The following is a 23733-nucleotide window of genomic DNA, read 5'->3' as shown; positions in this document are numbered from 1 at the left end:
ATTAATATATTATTCTGAGCATTATCAACTTTATAATAGTCTTGTCTTTTCAGTTGAAGACTTGGTTTGACTCTCCCATAGACACTGTAGCTCTGAATACTGTCACAAGATTTAATAGTTCCTAGCACTAATGAGAGACTGATTCAGAAACAGTGCATATTCAAAAAGCAAATTTTAATAGCCAATCCTTGAGGCACTCAAAAAGGACTTTTAGATTAATGATAGCCCTACTTTTTTTTTTCTTTTTTTTTACCTAAATCATATGGTGTTAACAGAGAATTTTTGTTTTTATTAATCAGGGTACCCTGATCATTATATAATACACAATGAGGTGTTTTACCAATTAGTGGTTTTCTTAATCTGTTCCAATTGTTATAACAAAATACTGCAGACTTGGTAGTTTATAAACAACAAAAATTTATTTTTCACAGCTCTGGAGGCTGGAGGTCCAAGATCAGGTTGGAGGATGGCCCTCTTCCTGGTTGGTAGCTAGGGCCTTCTGGCTGTGTCTCAGATGATGGAAAGAGCCAGGAGCTCTGTGGGATAAGAGCGCTCATGTCATTCATGAAAGCTCCACTCTCATGACTTAATCACCTCCCACAGTGCCCACTTCATGATACCATCATCTTTGGGGATGAGTTCAACATATGAATTTTGAGGGGGACACAAACATTTACACTATAGCAGTGATAACAATTTTGTCTTATGATCTTATTAAGTTTACTTCTGAAAATAGGGTGAAGTTCTGAGGAAATAAGTCATCTTATGAAAATTAGTTTTTGTTCTCTAGAGAATTTGGGGTAATGTCCTGTTGCCTACAATATAATAACTGGTCCACATTGCATAGAACTGTTTGCATAGAACAACTGGATAAAACAGGTCAGTTTAAATGATAATAATCCTGGGGCGCCTGGGTGGCTCAGTTGGTTAGGCGGCCGACTTCGGCTCAGGTCATGATCTTGCAGTCCGTGAGTTCTGGCCCCGCGTTGGGCTCTGTGCTGACAGCTTGGAGCCTGGAGCCTGCTTCAGATTCTGTGTCTCCCTCTCTCTGGCCCTCCCCTGTTCATGCTCTGTCTCTCCCTGTCTCAAAAATAAATAAACGTTAACAAAAATTTTTTTAATGATAATAATCCTAATATTGACTTTTTTTTTCAGCTCTTACGGTTATTGTTAACTTCTACTTTCTTTGCATTTATTTGTTTTTCTTTTTCCATTTTTCTTTTTTCCTTTTTTGTAATTTTTTTTATGTTTATTTTTGAGAAGAAGGGAAATACACAGTGTGAGTGGGGGAAGGGCAGAGAGAGAGGGAGACACAGAATCCGAAGCAGGCTCCAGACTTGGAGCTATCAGCACAGAGCCTGATGCAGGCCCGAACCCACAAACTGCGAGATCATAACCTGAGCCCAAGTCGGACATTCAACCAACTGAGCCACCCAGGTGCCCTATTTTTTTTTTTTTTTTAATGTTTATATATTTTTGAGAGAGAGAGCATGAGCCAGGGAAGGGCAGAAAGACAGGGGGACAGATGATCTGAAGAGGGTTCTGCACTGACAGAGAGTCCAAGTGGGGATCAAACTCACAAACTGTGAGATCATGACCTGAGCCAAAGTCAGAGGCTCAACCTACTGAGCCCCCCAGGGTGCCCCGATTTTCTAGCATTCTTCAAAAGAATGCTTCATTCAGTTTCAGGTTTTTAAAATAAATACATCTTAAGCTACAAGTATATTTCTAAGTATTATCTGTATTGAATCCCGTATTTTGAATGGTGAGTGCTTTTCTTATTCATACCTAAATATATTAATTCTACTGTGTTTTTCTTTTTTAACCATATGTTCTTTTTTTCCCTAGTTTTATTGAGATATAATTGACATATAACACATGTTTTCTTTAAGAATATAATCCTTAGTGTTGAGTTTGTTTGCTGGGTTTTTTTTACCCCACTAACTTTGTATTGTCTATTAGTCTAAAGTTACACTGTTGTTAGAATATATGGTTAATCTTTTTTAAAATGTTTATTTATTTTGAGAGACAGTGTGCATGCTTGTGCATGAGCCATGAGTGGGGAGGGGCAGAGAGAAAATCCCAAGCAGGCCCCGCGCTATCAGCGCAGAGGCTGACACGGGGCTTCATCTCACAAACTCTAAGATCACGACCTGAGCCGAAATTAAGAGTTGGATGCTTAACAAACTGAGCCACCCAGGCGCCCCAGAATATGTGGTTAATCTGATAAAGGTTCTTTGAAATTTGTTGAAAGTTGTTTTGTAATCTAGTACATGGTTATTTTTTTTAATAAATGTTTTTTTGTGCTTGTATATTTTCTACTTGTTAGCTACCTGAGTCTCTATTTATGTATTTACTTAATTCAGTTTATTAATGATGATCAAATTTTTAAACAGCTTAGCTGCCTATGGACTAGGTAAAATGATCTTTAAGAATCTTTAGTTGAGGAAATTAAAGAATTTCACTTTAGGTTTAAAGAGGTAAGTTAAGGGGTGCCTGGGTAGTGGCTCGGTTGGTTAAGTGTCCAACTTCGGCTCAGGTCATGATCTCGCAGTTCATGAGCTCAAGACCCTGCTGACAGCTCAGAGCCTGGAGTCTGCTTTGGATTCTGTGTCTCCCTCTCTCTCTCTCTGCCCTTCCCCCCCTCATGTTATGTCTCTCTGTCTCTCTCAAAAATAAATAAACATTAAAAAATCATTTTAAACTGATAAGAACAGATACTATACTTGATCTTAGGTAGATCCTGAGAAACTTAACAAAAGACCATAGGGGAGGGGAAGGAAAAAGAAAAAAGTTAGGGAGGGAACCAAACCAAAGACTCTTAAACTGAGAATAAACTGAGGGTTGATGCGGGGCGGGGCGGAGGGCGGGGGGGAGGAGGGGAGTGGGTGATGGGCATTGAGGAGGGCACCTGTTGGGTTGAGCACTGGGTGTTGTATGGAAACCAATTTGACAATAAATTTCATATTAAAAAAAAATCATTTTAAAGAGATAACTTAAAATTTATCCACTTTGTCAGAAGTCATTTTTCTGTTTTTGAGACCCCAAAATAGCAATCATAGAAGTAGCAGCAGCAGCAGCGGAAGTAATGTTAGTAGTAATAGAAATGGTAACAGCAGCAGTAGCAGTTAACGATTGTGGAGTTCTTACAGTGTGCAAGGCATCATTCAAAGCTATCTAAATCAGTTCATGAATTTAACCCACTAACAACACTATGGCATATTATTGTTTTTCTCATTTTATAGATGGGAAAAGTTAAACACAGGTTATTAATTCACTTGCTGTAGTCACATTTTCTTTCAGCAAACCAAGGTAAGTTCAGTTGGACACACAAAACGTTCATTTTTTTTTCTTTTTCCTTTCCAGTTATTAGAAAAGTTAAAAGAACGTTGGCTCTCTACTGGTTTATGGCATAATCTAGAGTTGGTGAAAACAGTCATCGTAGAACCACCGGCAGGAGAAAAAATTGATTTTGATGAATTACTACAGATGTACTATGATGCAATCAAATACAAAGGAGAGAAAGGTAATTGGAAATTATTTGATGGCCAATCAAAAAGTATTTTTTATCATAAAGAAGTTGATGCTGTCAGAATTGTTACCTTTTAAATGAATTTCACTTAAGAGAAAAGTTGTATTTTATAATCTGGGTGAAAAGAAAATAAACTGAAGAAACTCTTTTATTTGGAGTTGTTCTCCTATGGATATTTTCATTGGAGATGCCAGTTCAACTTGAAAAACAGCATATATTCAGGTTAGGAAGACATTTAGTATAGTCTTTCCTACACTACCTAAAATGTTTTGTGAAAGAGGATGGATGGAGTATGCATAAATATCTACCTTGGTGGCCAAATGAGTCCTGTATTTTGATATAAATAATGTACTTTATGCTTACATTCTATTACATAAGGTAAATTTGAGTTTTCAAAGCATAGCTGAAGTCTTAATTTCAAGTTTAGAGAAGGTCCATAAAAAGTTTGACAGAAAGAGCTGATAGTAATCACTTATGAATAGTGCACCATCTTAAAGATACTGTAACATAATTGTCAATATTGTCAGTATGATGAGATGATACAGAGTATTCTGTATGTATGTTTTAAATGCTTTCCAATATAATAGTGATTCAATATAATATATAGTACAAACTAGAGTTGTTTAAATCAATCTGAGGCCTTTACATTTTGGTGGTAAAAGTAATGATTGCAGTTACACTCTTAAAGATAAAACAGTTGGTGCCTAAAATTTCTCAGTTCATCTGCAAGTTAATTCTACTCTGATGTGGTTTTTCTGTGGAAGTTATCTGGGAGATACAGTTTGTAAATTGGTTTGGTACCATATTACACAGAAATGCAATTTTGTGGCCCTTTTAAAACTTTATTTCATCATAGTTTTTTATTTGGATGTTTTAAAATTTGCTATGATGATTACTTAATTAGATCTTTTCAAAATGACAAGAATAAGCAGTTTTGAGGAATTTTAGATGTACTTTTTAAAATATTTATTTTTTATTGCTTAAGATGGAGCCCTCTTGGTAGCAGTTTGTCGTGGTAAAGTGAGTGAGGGTCTGGATTTCTCAGATGACAATGCCCGTGCTGTCATAACAATAGGGATTCCTTTTCCGAATGTGAAAGATCTACAGGTAAGCCATCAAAGCCTTAAGTTTTATTTACCACAGAGGTTGTTGATCTTTTTCTTTTTTTTTTTTTTTTTTGTAGTTTTTACTTAAATTCCTATTAGTTAACATACAGTGTAATATTAGTTTTAGATGCAGAAGTTGTTTATCTTTACATAAAGTTGATTATATGTTTTTCTTATATCCTGAGATATTTAAATGCTTTGGTGACTCAGAATGAGTGAGAAAGGTTTGGTAGATATGGATTTATTTTATTTTTAACTTATATTGTCTTGTGCTCAATAAGAGTGATTTTCAAAGTGTGATCTTGGATCAGGAGTATCCGAATCACCTGGGAACTTGATAGAAGTACACAGCTTAATCAGAAACTGTATAGGTGAAGCCTAGCAATTTGTGTTTTATCAGGCTCTTAGCCACAGACTTACAAAGGCTCTCCAGGGAATTCTAGGGGACTTTCTCTGTCTCCCTTCTCTCAGTGCTATGCCCAGCCCTGCTGATTTCAGTGATTTTAGCTGCTCCAAAATCTGATCTCTTGGACCCCAGCTCAGTAGGACCACCATACTCTGCCTGTATGTCAGTGCTCTGTGCTTTTGTCAGGAAATTATACCCAGGAAGAGAGCTAAGAATCATGGAGTTCACCTAATGGTTTCCCTTATCTCAGAGATTATAGTCTTATGCTACCTCATATCTACTCCCTGAAAGCAGTTGCTTTATCTCTTTTGTCCAGTTTTACTTTTACTTACAGTGGGAGGAGGGATCCCAAACTGGTTATTCTGTCAAAGCCAGAAACAGGAGTTTTGCTTCATTATCACTGATTGCTAACCATTATATTTGAAAAATTATTTGCAGCAATAACTTGAAGCCTAAGGTGATGTTATTTTCCATCACGAAGGATTTTCTCTTACTCCCTGCTGGAATTTGAAGGTTCTAGCCACCTGAGACCCAGACTTCAGGTTTTCTGGCCTTTGAGCTGAGCATAATTTATATCCCTCTTCCTAGGGTACAGTCTGTTAGGGTCTCATACCAAAGCAAGAATTCTTTCCCTTACAGTTACATTTATTAATACTTCAGCAGACACTGTGAATTATATAATATTAACAGTAATAAACAGTATTTCTCTGGTTAGCTCCTACTCTTCCCTAACCTCTGGATTTCTTGAAAGTTTCTAAAAGTCCTTAGGAGGTTACCTAATCCTTTCAGCCTTCACTAACTTTGGTGGCTTTCACTACCTTTCTTCAAGTACCGTGACTCTTACTGAGAGTGCTGACAATCATGCCCAGAGCTCCTATCCTAAAATGGTTAATGCTGCCTCTGACTACTGATGAAATAGTTGACATCCAGTCAAGAAAACCGTTGTGTTCACTATCAACAGCTTTCATTGCCACATTCCATTGAAGCTGAATGCTGCTGATGGTACTGCTATTGGCAGTGTTACTGTCTCTCTGATGTCTTATCATTTTACCTTGGCCCTATATCATTGCACTAATGCCGCTTTGTTAAATTGGAGAGAATCCCTTTTCCCTCTTTGTACCACACGTTCTCCTAAGGTCTTAAATATATTTTTTCCCTAAAACTAGCTCTTTAAATTTTTGCTTATTATCTCCTCTCTTTCTTGGGCCTATGTATGAGTACTTGAGGACCATAAAAGAAGATAACTTTTTGGCTGATACTAGGTTGTACAAAATATGCTCACAAAAATAGCAAATCCTGAAGGGATTAATTCACATCAAACTCAATCGTGTTACATCTGAGAAGAGAAAGGAATGATGGTGTGGGTAGCTATCAAAAGGGACTTTAACTTTTCCTATATTTGTTTTAGTAGAAAACAAGTTTTAAGAAAATATGGCAAGAATAAAGATGTTTATTATGTCATTCTTTGAAAAAAATTTACATTTAAAGAAAATGTTACTTGTGAACAAAAATTTACCTTATATTTTCTCTACTCTCACTCCCAACAACTATGATTATGGGCATTGTTTTGCACCGGTATTGAGTTCTTACTGCTCTCTTTCCTCAGCATTATTTTTTCTCAGGCAGTGTCTCACTCTGTCATACAAAAAAGATAGCTGGTAACCTGCTCTGACATTCCTTAGTAATGGTCTTGCTTGTTACAGTTCTGCTTATCTGAATTACAATGACTGACTGTAGTTATACAGAACAGCAAAACAACAAGCTTCACTGCAATCTGGGTGTGGAGGAGGAGGGTGGTTCTAAAGAAGTTTCCCCAGTAGTTCCTGAAAGGGGCAAGTGGAGTAAACCTAAGAGTAGTCCTAACTGCAGGGACAAGGGACAGATAGAGAGGAAAATTCTTTATTGGCAATACCAGATGTAAGGGAAGTGTATTTCTTACTGCCTTATGTCTAGATCAGTTCTTCTTATGTAGCAAACAAGTCTAAAATTTAATGGCTTAAAACAACCATCTGTTATGAGTCACACATCAATTGGTGGGGGTGGTAGCTGGGTGGTAAATGATCTGAGTGAACTTGGCTGGGCTGCTCTGCTGATTTCAGCTGGGCTTAGTTACCTGCTATGGTTTCACCAATGTAGTTTGGCCCGACTGGGTCAGCTCTGCTCTACACGTATCTCATCCTTTGTATCCCAGCAGACTAGCCAGAACATTTTACCATGTTTTATACCTTGTCAGAGATAGAAGAAGGCAGGTTTGATTGTGCAAATACTTTTCAAATACCTACTTATATCACATCTGCTAACCTATTGCCCAAAGCATGTCATGTGCCTAACTAAGCCCAAAGTCTAGAGCAAGGGGTGGGGTGTGGTTATTTTCTATCACATATGGCAAAGGGCTTAGAATCAAGACTCCAAAAAGGAGTTTTGGCTTTTTTTGTTTTAATAACTACAGAATATTTATAAGGCATCCATTCAAAAGACTGATGTTTATAAGCTTTAGGAGTATAGGTATACAATTTTTATAATAATTAGGAAGTTCTTTTATCATTTGGAAGTGAGCAGAATATAGCCATCCATACCTAAATTTTCTGAATACTTGAAATAAATCAGAACACCATTATGGGTGATTTCTTTTTTTTTTTCTGAACTTGGAATTAATATTTACTATGTATATGATTGACAGGTTAATTGCCATAAATTACAAGAAGTATTACAAATCAATATCAAATAACTAAATGGAATAAGAAAAATGCAAAAATCATAAAACATAATCCACAGAAAAAAGTGCAAATAACCAGAAACATACGAAAAAAAGATGTTCTTCTTGACCCAAGAGAGAAATGCAAATTCAAACAATGAGATATTTGTCTTGGAAAAGATTGAAATGAGTGATGATGCCAGTGATGGAAATAGACTATTTTAAAAGGTGGAAGTGTAAGTTAACACACTCCATTGGGAGCAGTTGGAAATATCTATTTAAAGAAACGTCAATTTCAGAATTAAGCTATTGATAAATTTTGGAATCAGATATACAATGTTTAAGAATTTTTCCTGAAGAAATAGTTGTACAAATGTAGGAAGATATATGTTTATAGGTATTAATTGCACTTTTGTTTTCATATAAAAAAATTGGCAACCACCTAATTGCCTATCAACTGAAATCTAGCTAAAAAGCATATAGCAGTTGTCTATTGACTATCACACATTTGCGGAAATAGTAAGTTATATCTATGCATACTGACAAGGAATGATAACTGATAAGTGATTTTTAATGGTCAAAATGTGTATAGTCTGAACACATTTTTTTTTTGTAAAATACATGGTATAAATCTTGAATATGTATTTTAAAAAATCCAAAAGAGTACACATCAAAGCGAAACCTATGATTCTCTCTTGGGAGTGAAACTATGGAAAAGTAATCTTCAACTTCATATATTCTATATTGCTTAGTTATTTTGCAGTGAGCATGTAACACCCTTGTTACCCGAAAAATACATAAATTTATATAATTTTAGATACATAAGTTTGTATTTTAAAATATATAATACATAATTTTTGAAGACAGAAATTAATGCTGTTAATGCCGTTGAATAACTGTTATTGATATATTTACCAGACACCTCACTGACACCTGCTAGAGTAACTCAAAATTGTTCAAAAGTTCATTTCAAGTTATAAGCAAGGTGGTGTATTAGTAGACAATATGTAGAGCATTGGTAGAGAGTAGTATAAAACTTTAAATGAAGGGATGAAGCAATAAAAATAGAATATTGAAGAATGGTAATTATTTGGGAAATTTTAATGGCTAGAGAATATGACATTCCAGGTTCTTTGTAACATCAGTGCTCAGTACACCACGTTTTGCTCTGTAGTTGCAATTATGCTTACTGATGATTCTCGAAATGTATAAAAAATCAGCACAAATCATCTTCGGTAGTTCTCTCTGATCTCTACTACCAGGGATCCATATTTCTTGTATCAAATAGAAAGAAGCGTTCTTTTTTTTTTTTAATTTCATTTTTTAATTTTTAAAATTTAATTCCAAATTAGTTAGCATATAGTGCAACAATGATTTCAGGAGTAGATTCCTTAGTGCCCCTTACCCATTTAGCCCATCCCCCCTCCTATAACCCTCAGTTTGTTCTCCATATTTATGAGTCTCTTCTGTTTTGTCCCCCTCCCTTTTTTTTATATTATTTTTGTTTCCCTTTCCTTATGTTCATCTGTTTTGTCTCTTAAAGTCTTCATATGTGTGAAGTCATATGATTTTTGTCTTTCTCTGACTAATTTCACTTAGCATAATACCCTCCGGTTCCATCCACATAGTTGCAAATGGCAAGATTTCATTCTTTTGGATTGCCGAGTAGTACTCCATTGTGTGTGTATATATATATATATATCTTCTTTATCCATTCATCCATTGATGGACATTTGGGCTCTTTCCATACTTTGGCTATTGTTGATAGTACGGCTATAAACATGGGGCTGCATGTGTCCCTTCGAAACAGCACACCTGTATCCCATGGATAAATGCCTAGTAGTACAATTGCTGGGTCGTAGGTTAGTTCTATTTTTAGTTTTTTGAGGAACCTCCATACTGTTTTCCAGAGTGGCTGCACCAGCTTGCATTCCCAATGGGTGATTTCTTAAAATTCGTAAGTGATCCAACAAGTTATTGAAGATATTTATTTCGGATAAAAAAGGAAAAAAATATATAAATTAAATTTATAAATTATAAATTTATAATTATAAATTAAATATATTTAATAATTAAATATGTTATATATTAAGTATATTATATATTGTATATTATATATTAAATAAAAATAATTTATAAACATAAAATATAAAATAATAAAATATAAACATATACATACACAAATATACATATATACAAATATAAACAAAATATAAAAGAAATACAAAATTTTGATAATTAAGTCACTTCATTTTTTTGTTTTTGCCTATGCTTTTGGTGGCATATTTAGGAAACTTGACAAATCTAGGCCATGCAGATCTGTCCCAGTTTTCTTCAAAGAGTTTCATAGTTTGAACTCTGAAATTTAGATACGTGATCCCATTTGAGTAAAATTTTTTTAATGTTTATTTATTTTGGGAGAGAGAGTATGAGCAGGGGTGGGGCAGAGAGAGAGGGAAGGAGAGGGGGGGGAATCCCAAGCAGCCTTCACACTGTCAGCGCAGAGGCCTACGCTGGGCTGGATCCCACAAACCAAACCGTAAGATCATGACCTTAGCCGAAACCAAGAGTTGGACAATTAACTGCCTAAGCCACCTAGGTGCCCTGCGTAAATTTTTGTATATGACATAAGATAAGAGTTCAGCTTCCTTATATCTGAAATGAGTCACTTATAGACACCATATAGTTTTTTTAATTCATCCAGCCAAATTCTGCCTTTCTGTTGGAGAGTTTAATCTATTCACAAAGTAATTACTGATAAGGAAGGACTTAGTTCTACTATTTAGCTATTTGTTTTCTGTGCTTTTTGTTTCTCAGTTGCTTCGGTATTACCCCTTTTTGTATTTAGTTGTTTTTTTTTGTTGTGTACTATTTTGGTCCCCTTCTTTTCTTTTGTGTACATTGTTTAGTTATTAGTATTACCTTGGGGATTACAAGTAACATCTTAACTTCCTGTTTTATATCGTTACTGTCCTTCCTGTTTTATATCATTACTGTCATAGATTGCATTTTTATACATTATATGCTCATTAACATAATTTATAATTATTGTTTTACACATTTGCCTTTTAAATCATGTAGAAAAAAAAGAATTATTATTATACGAAAAGTATAATAATACTGGCTTGTATGTTTAACTACACAGTTCTCTTTACCAGTGCCCTTTATTACTTCCCTTACTATAGTAGGAAGTATTAAACTAAACTGAAGTACTTCCTACTATATTGCCTTCATTATATTATATTTTAGTGTTTATAAATGCACTTTGTAATCTGTTATATGGTGTACTTCAAGGATTAGGATAATTTCTTAAACATCTTTGTCTCTATAATTGGAATGTAGTGAGTGTTCAGTAAATGTTGATTTAATTAACACTTAATATAAACTCATTTAATATATTTAAGTCTTGAATACATATATTTTCATATTTAAGCATTCATATTTAAACATGTTTCATATTTAAACATATTTAAATATATTTATTATATTTAAGTATTAAGTATATTCAATATATTGATTGAAATAAATTAGAATAGAACTAAAAGTTAAATATGTATTAATATTCAGGCATACCTCTTTTTTAAATTTTTTTCTTCTGGTTTAAATTTTTGTTTGTTAACATTCAGTGCAATATTGGTTTCAGGAGTAGAATTCAGTGATTCACACATACAACACCCAGTGCTCATCACAAGTGCCCTCCTTAGTACCCGTCACCCACCTAGCCCATCTCCCGCCCACCTCCCTCTGTCAACCCATAGTTTGTTCTCTAGCATTAAGAGTCTCTTGTGGTTTTTCTCTCTTCTCCCCACCGCTTGTCATATATTTATCTGTTTTGTTTCTTAAATTCCACATAGGAGTAAAATCACATGGTATTTGTCTTTCTCTGATTAGCTTATTTTGCTTACCATAATACATTCTAGCTTCACCCATGATATTGCAGATGGCAAGATTTCATTCTTTTTGCTGGCTGAGTAATATTCCATCATATACACATATATGCCACATCTTCTTTATCCATTCATCATGTGTTTTGATTACTAACTGGCTGTTCCTCCATCTCTCCCCCTCTTCTTGGGCCTGTTTCCTGAGACACCACAATATTGAAATTGGTACAGTTAATAACCTTTCAGTGACCTCTAAGTGTTCAAGTGTCACATGTCTCACTTTAAATCAAAAGCTAGAAATGATTAAGCTTGGTGAGGTAGGCATGTCGAAAGCTGAGATACACTGAAAGCTAGGCCTCTTGTGTCAAACAGTTAGCCAAGTTGTGAATGCAAAGCATAAGTTCGTGAAGGAAATTTAAAATGCTACTCCAGTGAACACAAAAATGATAAGCAAAACAGCCTTGTTGCTGATGGAGAAAGTTTTTTTGGTCTGGATAGAAGATCAAACCAGCCACAACATTCTCTTAAGCCAACACCTAATCCAGAGTAAGGCCTTAATTATCTTTAATTCTATGAAGGATGAGAGAGGTGAGGAAGAAAAGTTTGAAGCTAGCAGAGGTTGGTTCATGAAGACATCTTCATAATATCAGAGTGCATGGTGAAGCAGCAAGTGCTCATGTAGAAGCAGCAAATTATCCAGAAAATCTAGCAGAGATAATTAATCAAGGTGGCTACACTGAACAACAGGTTTTCAGTGTAGATGAAACAACCTTATACTGGAAAAAGAGGCCACCTAGTATTGGAACATCTAGAAAAGAGAAGTCAATTCCTGGCTTCAAAGCTTCAAAGATGGGCTGACTTTTCTTAGTGGCTAATGCAACTGGTGACTTGAAGCTGAAGCCAGTGCTCATTTCCCATTCCAAAAATCTTGGGGCCCATAAGAATTATGTTCAGTCTACTCTGCTTGTGCTCTATAAATGGAGCAACAAAGATTGGATGACAACACATCTATTTACAACATGGTTTACTGAATATTTTAAGCCCACTCCTGAGACCTACTAATCAGAAAAAAAGAAAAAAAAAGATTACTTTCAAAATATGACTGCTCATTGACAATGCACCTGGACACCCAAGAGCTCTGATGGAGAAATGCAATGAGATTAATGTTGTTTTCATGCCTGCTATTACCACATTCATTCTGCACTCATGGATCAAGGAGTAATTTTGACTTTCAAGTCTTACTGTTTAAGAAATATATTTTATAAGGCAATAGCTGCCATTGATAGGGATTTCTCTAATGGATCTGGGCAAGTCAACTGAAAACCTTCTGGAAAGGATTCATTATTATAGATGCCAATAAGAACATTCATGATTCATGGGAAGAGGTCAAAATATCAGCATTAACAGGAGTTTGGAAGGAATTTATTCCAACCCTCAGAGATGACTTTGAGGGACTCAAGACTTCAGTGGAGGGGTACCTAGGTGGCTCAGTCGGTTGGACACCCAACTTCAGCTCAGGTCATGATCTCGCAGTTCATGAGTTCAAGCCCCACATCAGACTCTATGCTGACAGCTCAGAGTCTGGAGCCTGCTTCAGATTCTGTGTCCCCACCTCTCTTCTGTCCCTCCCCCCCCCCCACACACACTCTCTCTCTCCCTCTCTATGTCAAAAATAAACATTAAATTTTTTTTTTTAATTATAAAAAAGACTTCACTGGAAATGTGGTAGAAAATCTAAGTGAACTAGAGTTATAGAACCTGAGGATGTGACTGAATTCCTGCAATCTCATGATAAGAATTTAATGGAAAAGGAATTGCTTCTTATGGATGAGCAATGTAATCTCCTAGTGAAGATGCTGTGAAGATTGTTGAAGTGACAGCAAAAGATTTAGAATATTACATTAACTTAGTTGGTAAAGAAGTGGCAGGGTTTGAGAGAATGGATTCCCAATTTTGAAAGAAATTTCACTGTGGGTAAAATGCTATTAAACAGCACCATGTGCTATAGAGAGAGTTCATGAAAGCAAGAGTCAATCAATATGACAGACTTCATTGTTGTCATATTTTAAGAAATTGCCATAGCCACCCCAGCCTTAGGCAACCACTACCCTGGTCAGTCATCAGCTGTCAACACTGAGGGAGGAACCCCACCAGCAGAAAGATTTTGACTCACTGAGACGATGATTAGCACTTTTAGCAATTAAGGCATCTATGTTGTTTTTTTTTTAAGACCTAATGCTATTGCACCCTTAATAGACTACAGTATAGTGTAAACATAACTTTTATATGTACTGAGAAATGAAAATTCACTTGACTCATTTTATTTTCATATTTGCTTTATCACAGTGGTCTGGAATCAAACCCATAATATCTCTGAGGTGTCTATTTCTATTTGATATAATTTATTAAAATAGTATTTAGTTTTGTTGTTTGTTTTACTTGACACTGTTATTTAAAAACAACAATCCCAAGGCGCATGGGTGGCCCAGTCAATGGAACATCCAACTCTTGGTTTTGGCTCAGTTCATCTCATGGTTCATGGGTTCAAGCCCCACTTTGGGCTGTGCACTGATAGCATGGAGCCTGCTTGGGATTCTCTCTCTTTTTCTGTCTCTGCCTCTTTCCTGTACGTGTGCACATGTGCGCTCTCTCTCTCTCTCTCAGAAATAAATCTTAAAAAAATTTTTTTTAATCTTTATTTTTGAGAGAGAGACAGAGTGTGAGCAGAGGAGGAGGAGAGATAGAGGGAGACATAGAATCTGAAGCAGGCTCCAGGCCCTGAGCTGTCAGCACAGAGCCTGTCGCGGGACTCGAACTCACGAACCGTGAGATCATGACCTGAGCTGAAGTCGGACACTCAACTCAGCCACCCAGGCACCCCTCTAAATAAGTAAACTTTAAAAAAATCCTCCAGTTCTATATACTTTAATTAAAACATGGTAATGATAGTAATCATTATTAGATGATAATAGGACATTAGTGAACATTAATATGACTTAAATGAGGCAATATGGTGTGCTGTTACAGTCATTAAAGGAGTTACAGAAGAAAATGCTCAATCCCAGTACCATTTTACACTAATACATAGTAGAACATAATAAATGAAGGGGGTGTCTTATATTGGTTATACTGATTGTCACTCTTTATATATTATTTTTCTGTTGCTGCATTAGTATGATCACATAGCTTAAAACAATACACATTTCTTAAATGTCACAGTTTCTGTAGGGCAGGCATGTAGGTATGGCTTAACCAGCTTCTCTCTTCAGGCTTCCACAGGCTGCAGCCAAAATGTTGGCTGGGTTGTGTTCTTATCTGGACCTTGGGGTCTTCTTCCAAGCTCATCCAGGATGTTGGCAGAATTCAGTTCCTTACGGTTGTAGGACTGATCCAACCAGGGGTAACTCTCATCTCAGGCTATGCAGAGTTCCTTCCCCTGTGGCCTTCTCACAAGCCCTCTCACCACATGGCAGTTAACTTCTTCACAAGGTCAACAAGATAGATAAGCAAGTCACAGGTTCTGCTTATACTTAAGGTGAGAAGATTATATAAGACACAACTCTCTGAGTCACCTTATGGTATGTTTGCCATATTCTTGTTTTTGGTAAAATGAGATGATGAACTAAATGATTTCCATAAATGGCTCTTCCAAAACTAAAATAGTGCTTCAAATTACTTACTAGACTATAACTTAGGACTTTATTAATAGGACTTTTATATTAATACTCAGTCTATCACACAGATATAAGTGGAAGCTATTTATATTGAAAACCTTAAATATTACAGCTTCTGGAAATGAAACAATCTATTTCTACATTATTTTCTTCATTGTTTCATTTGAATTCATATTTTAGAAGATTAAGATCAGTGAGTTAGAAAAGTGATTTGAGTGGGAAAAAGAGCAATGACATTAATTTTATGATACTAAAATTTTTTTCTTAAATTTGAGACACAGATTATGGAAATAAAAATGAAAATGCAGTTTAAAATACTAACTTAAGACTCTTATAGTCTCAGTTGCAGAGTTTGGCTTTTAGAGAAGCAGGAAAATGTATGTTAGAGCCAAAAATATGACTTCTTTGGCTGTGACCAGGATTTCCTCTTCCCACCTTGGGGACTAGAAAGTAGAGGTAGGAAAATTTCATTTTGGAGCCAAGTGTGACTTGTTTAGTTCAAGTCATAATTTATTGCACATACCTCAGGGACCTGAAAATAAAGAAACCCACTATGAAATGTTGATAATGGGCCACTCTGAAGGGCAAGCATTAAGCTAACTTTCCCAGTGAGGGTTTTTTTCACTTCCACCTTTCCCAGATGCTTCTGATCATTCTATAAGGACATACTTAATCGTGTAATAGTTAAAAAGAAAACTTTCTGTGCACTAAACCATAGTATTTGAGGGGCAGGAAAGTGAACTAAGGCCTTTATATGATTAGATGTCGGTGGAAAAGTATAACTGAAAGAAAAGTTTTTTTAATGCAGTTCAGTCACAGTATAACAAGGCTGCCATTTAATGGATATCTAAAGCAAATCCTTTGGCCAATTAGTATGATCTAAAAGCTACAAAAACCTTCAACTTTCTAATTCAGACATCTACATCTCAAATTGATGGCATATTCATAATTTGTGAGACATTATAAGGTACAATATTTAGATTTTAAAATTAAATTTTATTTATATTCCTTAACATAGTTTGGTAGTACATAGAAATTTTTTTTTCGTGGATATTGTGCCTTTAACTCCCCTGTGGAAAATTCATAAAACCACAGAATATGGCAAAAAAAATTTTATACTTTAAAAATGTTCAAATGGTATTTTAGATTTTTATAATTGGTTTCATAAAATTTGATGGTAACATTCAATTTCAGAAGTGCTCTTATAGCAATTGAAATAACCTAAGATGATAAATTTTATATGCTTATTATTTTCTTTATTAATATAGTATGTTGAGTTATTAAATTGATTTTATTTGGAAACTATTTACAATTCAGAGGATGATCTGATTAGTTATCTTAGTTTTGACATACAGTAACTATTATTTTTTTTTTTAGCAAACTTCTCTTAGCTCTGAAGGTACTGAACTATATGAATATATTATTTTAATCAATTTTTAAAAGTTATACTCATAATTGAAAAATATAGACATGTTAAATTAGTTATTGACTTTATAACAAACATGTATAAATTTATAGACTTCCATGCATCCTTGGCATTTTGTAAACCTCAGAAAAGGGCTTGTTAGCCTTTGCATGCCCCCGGAAGATAACACCATTGGGGTGCGTGGGTGGCTAAGTCAGTTAAGTCCAACTTCAGCTCAGGTTGCGATCTCATGGTTTGTGAGTTCCAGCCCTGCATCGGGCTCTCTGCTGTCAGCACAGAGCCCGCTTTGCATCCTTTGCCCCTCTGTCTCTGCCCCTCCCCTGCTCACACTCTCTCTCTCTCTCTCAAAAATAAACATTTTTAAAAAGATATCAGCATTAATAAAACAGTGCACATTAAACCACATTCAACCAGTGTTTTCAAGTGTCAAAGTACTTTTTTTTTAATTAAAAAAAATTTTTAATGTTTATTTTGTGAGAGAGAGAGAGAGAGAGCAAGCATGAGTCGGACTGAGCCACCTCAAGTATCAAAGTATTATTAGATGATAGCAATATATGAATTCTTAAATCTGACATTTCTTTTTAAGGAGATTGTTGTTGATTCTTCATTATTCCTTGTTCCTTTGGCAGCAGTGTGTATATTCATCAGTAGATGAATGAAGGCAGGAATGTAAAGGACTATAGTATATCAAGACAATTTCGGAAACAGAAACTATTCTTAATTTTAAGTAGGTTTATCTATTCCTTTTGTATCACTTCCATAATTGTGCTGATGATCTTGAGTATTGTAGCATTCATGTATTCATTCATGTAATAAGTTTCTACTAAGAGCCTAATTTGTACTAGATACAGTAGGTATAAAAATGAATGTGATGCTGGGGTACCTGGGTGGCTTAGTCGGTAAGTGTCCGACTTCGGCTCAGGTCGTGATCTCACGGTTCATGAGTTCGAGCCCTGCATCGGGCTCTGTGCTGACAGCTCAGAGCCTGGAGCTGCTTCGGGTTCTGTGTCTCCCTCTCTCTCTGCTCCTACCCCACTCACACTCTGTCTCTCTCTCAAAAATAAATAAACCTTAAAAAAATTTTTTTAAATGAACATGATGCTATCTCTATACTACTAAAGTCTTTAGTGAAGGACATGAATGTATTACGGTGTTTGGTGGGATTGAATCTGAGTGTTCAAATGCCTAGAGAAAGTAAAATTAAGGAATACCTTTCTTTCACCTCTCATCCAGATATCCATTTACTTAGATTTGCCTAAAATGGATGAAGGAGACAGAGAGATGAGATTTGAATCTTGTGTACAATGATATTGAAGCATACAAACATTTGATAAAGTGGAATGGCTTCACCAAAGGTCAGATTACAATAAGACTATTAATATTGTTAAGACTATTCAGAATACCAAAACAACCATTTTTTTAAATATCTGCCAAGAGTACCAAGTACTTTAATAGACTGGTGACACAGTGAACCACTATACAGATTATAGCCCTCTGACTCATGTAACTTACAGTCTAGCAAGGAATAGTGACATTAAAGTAATGAAGTTAATTACAGTCGTGATAAAGGCTGTAAGAAAAAGTCACAAGAACTATGAGAATGTATAACAGGATCCTGACCTAGTGTTTGTGGGTAAAGAAAGACTTCCTGAGGAAGTGATATTTAGGCTGACACTTAAATACTGTCCTAGAAGGCTAAGACTTATATAGATGAACAGAATGGGTAAGAGTATTCTCAGCAGAAAGAATGGCCTATGCTAAGGCTCTAAAGGTGTGAAAGAGGATAAGCAGTTTCCAGGAATTGAAAGAGGCTGAGGTGGAGAGTGGGGGAGAATGGCATGTGAATAGAGACTGGGAGAGATATTAAGGAGCCAAATCATTTAGGACTCTGTATGCCATTTTAAGGATTTGAGACTATTCTAAGCCAAGGGAAATTCTAACCTGTCCTGTGGGAAACCAGATCTGGGAATAGAGCCTGAGGTCAGAGTGTAGTGGATTTTTAGTTATAGTGTAGCATCTGATACAGAAACCCACCTGGATCTAGCCCCAATAATAACATGTGGTTACCCAGGGGAAATGGCTATGTATATAAACTTAAAGGGCTGTAATACTAAACTCCCAACATTTAGGAGTCCAGCAATTTGCTGTCGGAATTTTTGGAAACACTTAGACCAAAGCACAGATATGGAAGAAAAACCATGTCACCTCTGAAGGTCTAGAATGAGTTTATCCTCAATTACTTAAACATTTTTTTCCTCCTCAGAACGCTTTTTTTTTTTTCAAGATAGTTTGGCCAAAAGTATTATTAAAGTAGGTTTTAAGTGCACTTTGAAATAACAAAATTAGAATCTAGTTTAAATCTAATTATTCCATGTGGGTTGACAACTTGTAATTTGCTGTGGACAGTGAAAACTGAGATAACCAAACCCTTGTTCCCATCCTTTTTAAAAAACAAACAAGCATAAAAACACAAAAATAAATGGCCAAGGTATTTTTAATTTTTAAATTAAAAAATTCCCATATTTCTTAAAGGAATGTTTTGGGATCAGGGGAAGAAACATTTAAAATCACAAAATTTCAAGCAGTTTTCATTAGCCTTTTTCCTTTTTTTTCTCCCAATAATCATGTCATTCTAGTTCACTGGGGGGTGGGGGGGCAGATAAAAAGCCATGCCTGAATATAGCTACAAATTAAAGCTTTGGATATTTAACAAATAAAAACTTTTGGTTTATGAAAATTTTTGAAATTATATTTTCTTATGTGCATCTTGTTGGCAAGAACAAGAACTTTATTGACTTTTGTATTTTACTTTTGTTCTCATAGTAGGTTGAAGGCTTTAAAAGTGATATTATCACCCTGGGAACTTATGAGGTTGATTGACACATTACTTCCAGTGGCCTAGAGCATAATCAGCACCACTGACCTCAAGGGAAGTGGTGGAATTGACTTTTAACTTCTCTGAAAGTTTTCTTTTTCTTTAGAGTAGAATTTTTTGTTGCAGTGGATTTTGACCTCTTTATATTTACTTAATCAAATCCCCTTGTTGTGAGCAATGTTCTGTGCATTGTAGGATGTTTGGCAGCGTCTCTGGCCTTTACCTATAGATGCCAGTAGCAGACCCTTCTCTCCTCACTAGTTGTGACAACCAAAAATGTCTGTAGACATTGCCAAAATCTTTTGGTAGACAAAATCAATGTCAGTTGAGCACCAATGCTTTATATAATAAGGCATAGGAGCAGCTGGGTAATTAAGTCAAGTGAGCATCTGACTCGACTTTGGCTCAGGTCACGATCCCTGGGTCATGGGATTGAGCCCTGCATAGGGTGCTGAGCACAGTAAATGCTCAAGATTTTCTCTCTCTCTCTCTTCCCCTCTGCCCCTCTACCCTGCTCATGCTGTCTCTCTCTAAAAATATTTATGTGTGATATATATAAATATATATAGAGAGAGAGAGACATATGGATGTGTGTCATGAATTAAAATGAGCAATCTGTTTATCTTTTAATTATTTTTTATCAAGTTGAAAAAAGTTTAATAAAGCTTTTACTAAGAGCCTAATTTATACAAAATACAGTTGTTTCTTATATTAGCAATATCTTGGCTTCTGCCCCATTCCCAGCCCTTGCTTCTGAGAGGCAGCAAATTTTGCTTCTTTTAGCTATTTTTGTCTGGTATTTACTCCATATTTTATCTTTATTTAATCAGTTTTAGACCTAAGTATTTATTTGCTAATATTGAGATAAGGATTTTAGCTTACTATATACCTTTTCCTTCTTTTTCCTCCTAACATAGTTACATCACATTTTAAAAATTAAATCCATAATCAATATTCACATCATGACTATGAAAATATTGTTCATTGTAGTCAAATAATTTCCTTCCTTTCTTGAACTTTTTATCTTCCTATTAATAATGCCCTCTGTCCTTTTTTCCTTTTCAAAAGATCTTTGTTTTGGGTGTTTTGGGTGTTTTTTTTTTAAGTTTATTTATTTATTTTGAGAGAGACAGAGCATGAGCAGGGGAGGGGCAGAGAGGGAAAAAGAGAATCCGAAGAAGGCTCAGTTCTGTCAGCGCAGAGCCCCATGTGGGGCTCAATCTTAACCAACTGAGCCACCTAGGTGCCCCTAAAAGATCTTTAAATTAATTTTGGGTCACCCTTCAATGAATGTATGCAACACCTCTCAATACAGTTTTCCTATCAGATCTGTGAGATAATAGGTCAGTCCTTTTTTTCCCTCTGAAGACATTGCTCCTGGAGCCTCCTGATCTCCTACTTCAATCAAGCAAAACCAAGTTGTTCTTTAGCCCACTTAACTGCCAGATTCCTGAGATTTCCTTTTGCTGTCATCCTGGGAATTTGATTTGCCTATCTTCTGTGTTGGATCCTAAGTTTCCTGAGTCTCAAATCTTCCTAAATGTTTTCATCTTCATAGTACAGTCCTTTGGCAGTTTATCTATACTTTCATTTCCTGAGCTTTTTTGGACTCCTGCTGGCCTAACTGGCTTATTTCCCATCAGTAGCTCTGTGGGTACTTTGGTTTGAACTTTTACCTCTCTGCTCAGTCATACACCTTTTGTCCATCTGCTTTTCACATTCATGTATCAGGTTTTGAGTTTGCAGATGTCTCTTAGTTTAATTGAAGATGAAGACTTTCTCTTATTTGTCTTTTAAGTTTGGAGAAGTTTTTATGTCTTTCTTTTTTCCTTTCTGAAACTAGAAGTCTTCATTACTTTGTAAGATTAAGTATGGGATTTTAAAATGTTGTGATCCCAGGGGCGCCTGGGTGGCTCAGTCAGTTAAAAGTCCAACTCTTGATTTCGGCTCAGGTCATGATCTCATGGTTTCGTGGGTTCTAGCCCCACATCAGGCTCCATGCTGATGGTGTGGAGCCTGCTTAGGATTCTCTGTCTCCCTCCCCCTCTCTCTCTGCCCCTCCCTCACTCCCGCTGTCTCTGTCTCTCTCAAAAATAAACTTAAAAACTTAAATAAATAAATAAATAAATAAATAAATAAATAAATAAATAAATAAAATCTATGATCCCGTATACTTTATTCCCACACTTCTACAAGCACATTTGAGAAGCTCTAAATCAAATATTCCTAACAATAATATTGTAAAGGTAGAAAGTAATAATTGTTCTAAAAAATCAAGTATATACTTCTATTTGAAAGATAAATTTGGATGTAATAAAAATCTAGGTGGAGAAAGTATCGTAATTCATTTGTTAGGCTGTGGAGGTAATAAGTTTCAAGGTTTTAAGTGTATTGCAGTATTTTTCAGTACTTCTATAATCTTTGTTACATGCACACTTTCTTGTGACCATGTTTGTTTTTAAATGTCACAGTGTTTAATCATGTGAAATCTGAGTCTGAGCCTCCTCTTACTGTGATTACCTTCTACTTTCTATGCCTGCCATTGCCATAAAACTTTTATCCAGCACCCCCTCTCCCACCCCACTCCACCCCAGGGCCAAAGTGCTTAGTATTGCATTTTCTAGCATCTACAAGCTTCTTCTATGAGAGATCTTGCCATCCAGAGATACATAGGAGTAGGTGCAGGTTTCTGTCACTTGCTGAATACAGCACCACTCATTCCCCTTAACAAAGCCTTTTTTTTTTTATTAAAATTTTTTTTTTAATGTTTGTTTATTTTTGCCTATTTTATATAGGCAAACCTAAAAATAGGTTTATTTTGCCTATTTTATATAGGCAGAGAGAGAGGGAGACACAGAATCAGAAGCAGGGTCCAGGCTCTGAGCTGTCAGCACAGAGCCCAATGTAGGGCTTGAACTCACGAACTGCGAGATCATGACCTAAGCTGAAGTTGGATGCTGAACCGACTGAGCCACCCAGGTGCCCCATCAAAGCCTCTTAATATTAGCTTATTCCTTTAAGAGCCTGGAGTTCCATTTACAGCCTCACATTGCTTTCTTACGTATGATATTACTTCATTTTATTGGTTGTTATTGCTAGACAAGTTTATTCATAGTGAGGGAAGCTCTAGATTGTAAAATATGCGAATGAGATAATCACACTAATAAAGTAGCAGTCATGCATTCATTCCATAGATTATATCACTAATGTATTTTATATGTATATAGTTCAAATACAGCTCATGGGTTGCAAAGTGATAAAGAATATTATGAAAGATATTAAAAAGTGCTAGTGTTATAATTTGTCAGAAAATTTAAGATCAATTGCAGAAATTATTTAGCAAAAATTGTGTTTCAAAACTGAATGCTGTTCTCTATGTCCTGCCAAAGTACATACTTTCATTGATATTTGATGAAAAAGCAGCTACGTCATAAACTGAAGAAATTTATTTTATGTTACCTAAGATAATGTGCCTATATACTGAATAGAACAGTTTAAATGCCTTCATAGGGAGTTGATCCAGGTGTTAAAGCCCTAATTTGAGGTGAACAGCCTAAGAGATGGCCCACATTGTCTCTATTAGTCCTGTGACTTCTTTCATATACGTGCAACAATATAGTATAACAGAATGTAAAGCCCACCCAAACCATTGGATTTTAGAAATAATGGGATATGTAATGACTCCAATCCACTTACCTCCAATATGTGATGATGCTTTACTGTTTTGTGTGTCATTTATTTCTTCAACTCTGTGTGGCAGGAATTATTTTCCTTATGTTTTCTTGTTTTCTTCTACTTACAAAGGAGGAAACTAAGAAAGAAAGCTAAATTGAGGGGGTACTGTGCCTCGCCCAAGGTCAAACAACTAATTAGTGTCAAAGCCTTGAATCCAAGCTGTGTATTTTTTCCATTATACCTCCTTCCCTCAGAACCTACTATAGCATGAATATATATATGACCTTTTCTAGAGATGATAAGCATTTTCAGATTTATATAGATGATATTTTAGTATGGGTAGCCTAACTAAATTGCCACAAAACTTAGTATTTAAAAGAATTTTTTTTAACTTTGCCCTTTATAGAATGAGTGTATTCAACTTAAGGTTTCTTACATGTTTTAAAATATTAACTGTCTT

The 23733-nt window shown here is 35.5% G+C and overlaps 1 protein-coding gene and 1 long non-coding RNA gene across 2 annotated transcripts in view; one reads left to right on the top strand and one right to left on the bottom strand.

Annotated features, from left to right (window-relative positions):
• The window catches only part of BRIP1 (BRCA1 interacting helicase 1), a 205740-nt gene that overhangs the window by 131369 nt on the left and 50638 nt on the right, over positions 1-23733 (top strand). Inside the window, 2 exon segments of the mRNA XM_053211561.1 lie at positions 3367-3526; positions 4518-4639. Of these exon segments, the coding sequence (XP_053067536.1) occupies positions 3367-3526; positions 4518-4639 (282 nt within the window).
• On the bottom strand, positions 3289-23499 carry LOC128313365 (uncharacterized). The gene is made up of 3 exons (XR_008293962.1): positions 23295-23499; positions 17935-17978; positions 3289-3417 (listed from the first exon to the last, which is right to left on the bottom strand). It is a non-coding gene; the product is annotated as an uncharacterized LOC128313365 (long non-coding RNA).

The sequence above is a fragment of the Acinonyx jubatus genome, chromosome E1 (genome assembly GCF_027475565.1).
Source record: "Acinonyx jubatus isolate Ajub_Pintada_27869175 chromosome E1, VMU_Ajub_asm_v1.0, whole genome shotgun sequence".
In the NCBI taxonomy this organism is placed as follows: Eukaryota; Metazoa; Chordata; class Mammalia; order Carnivora; family Felidae; genus Acinonyx; species Acinonyx jubatus.
The sequence above is the reverse complement of the archived record's forward strand: the minus strand, read 5'-3'. Positions and strand labels throughout refer to the sequence as shown.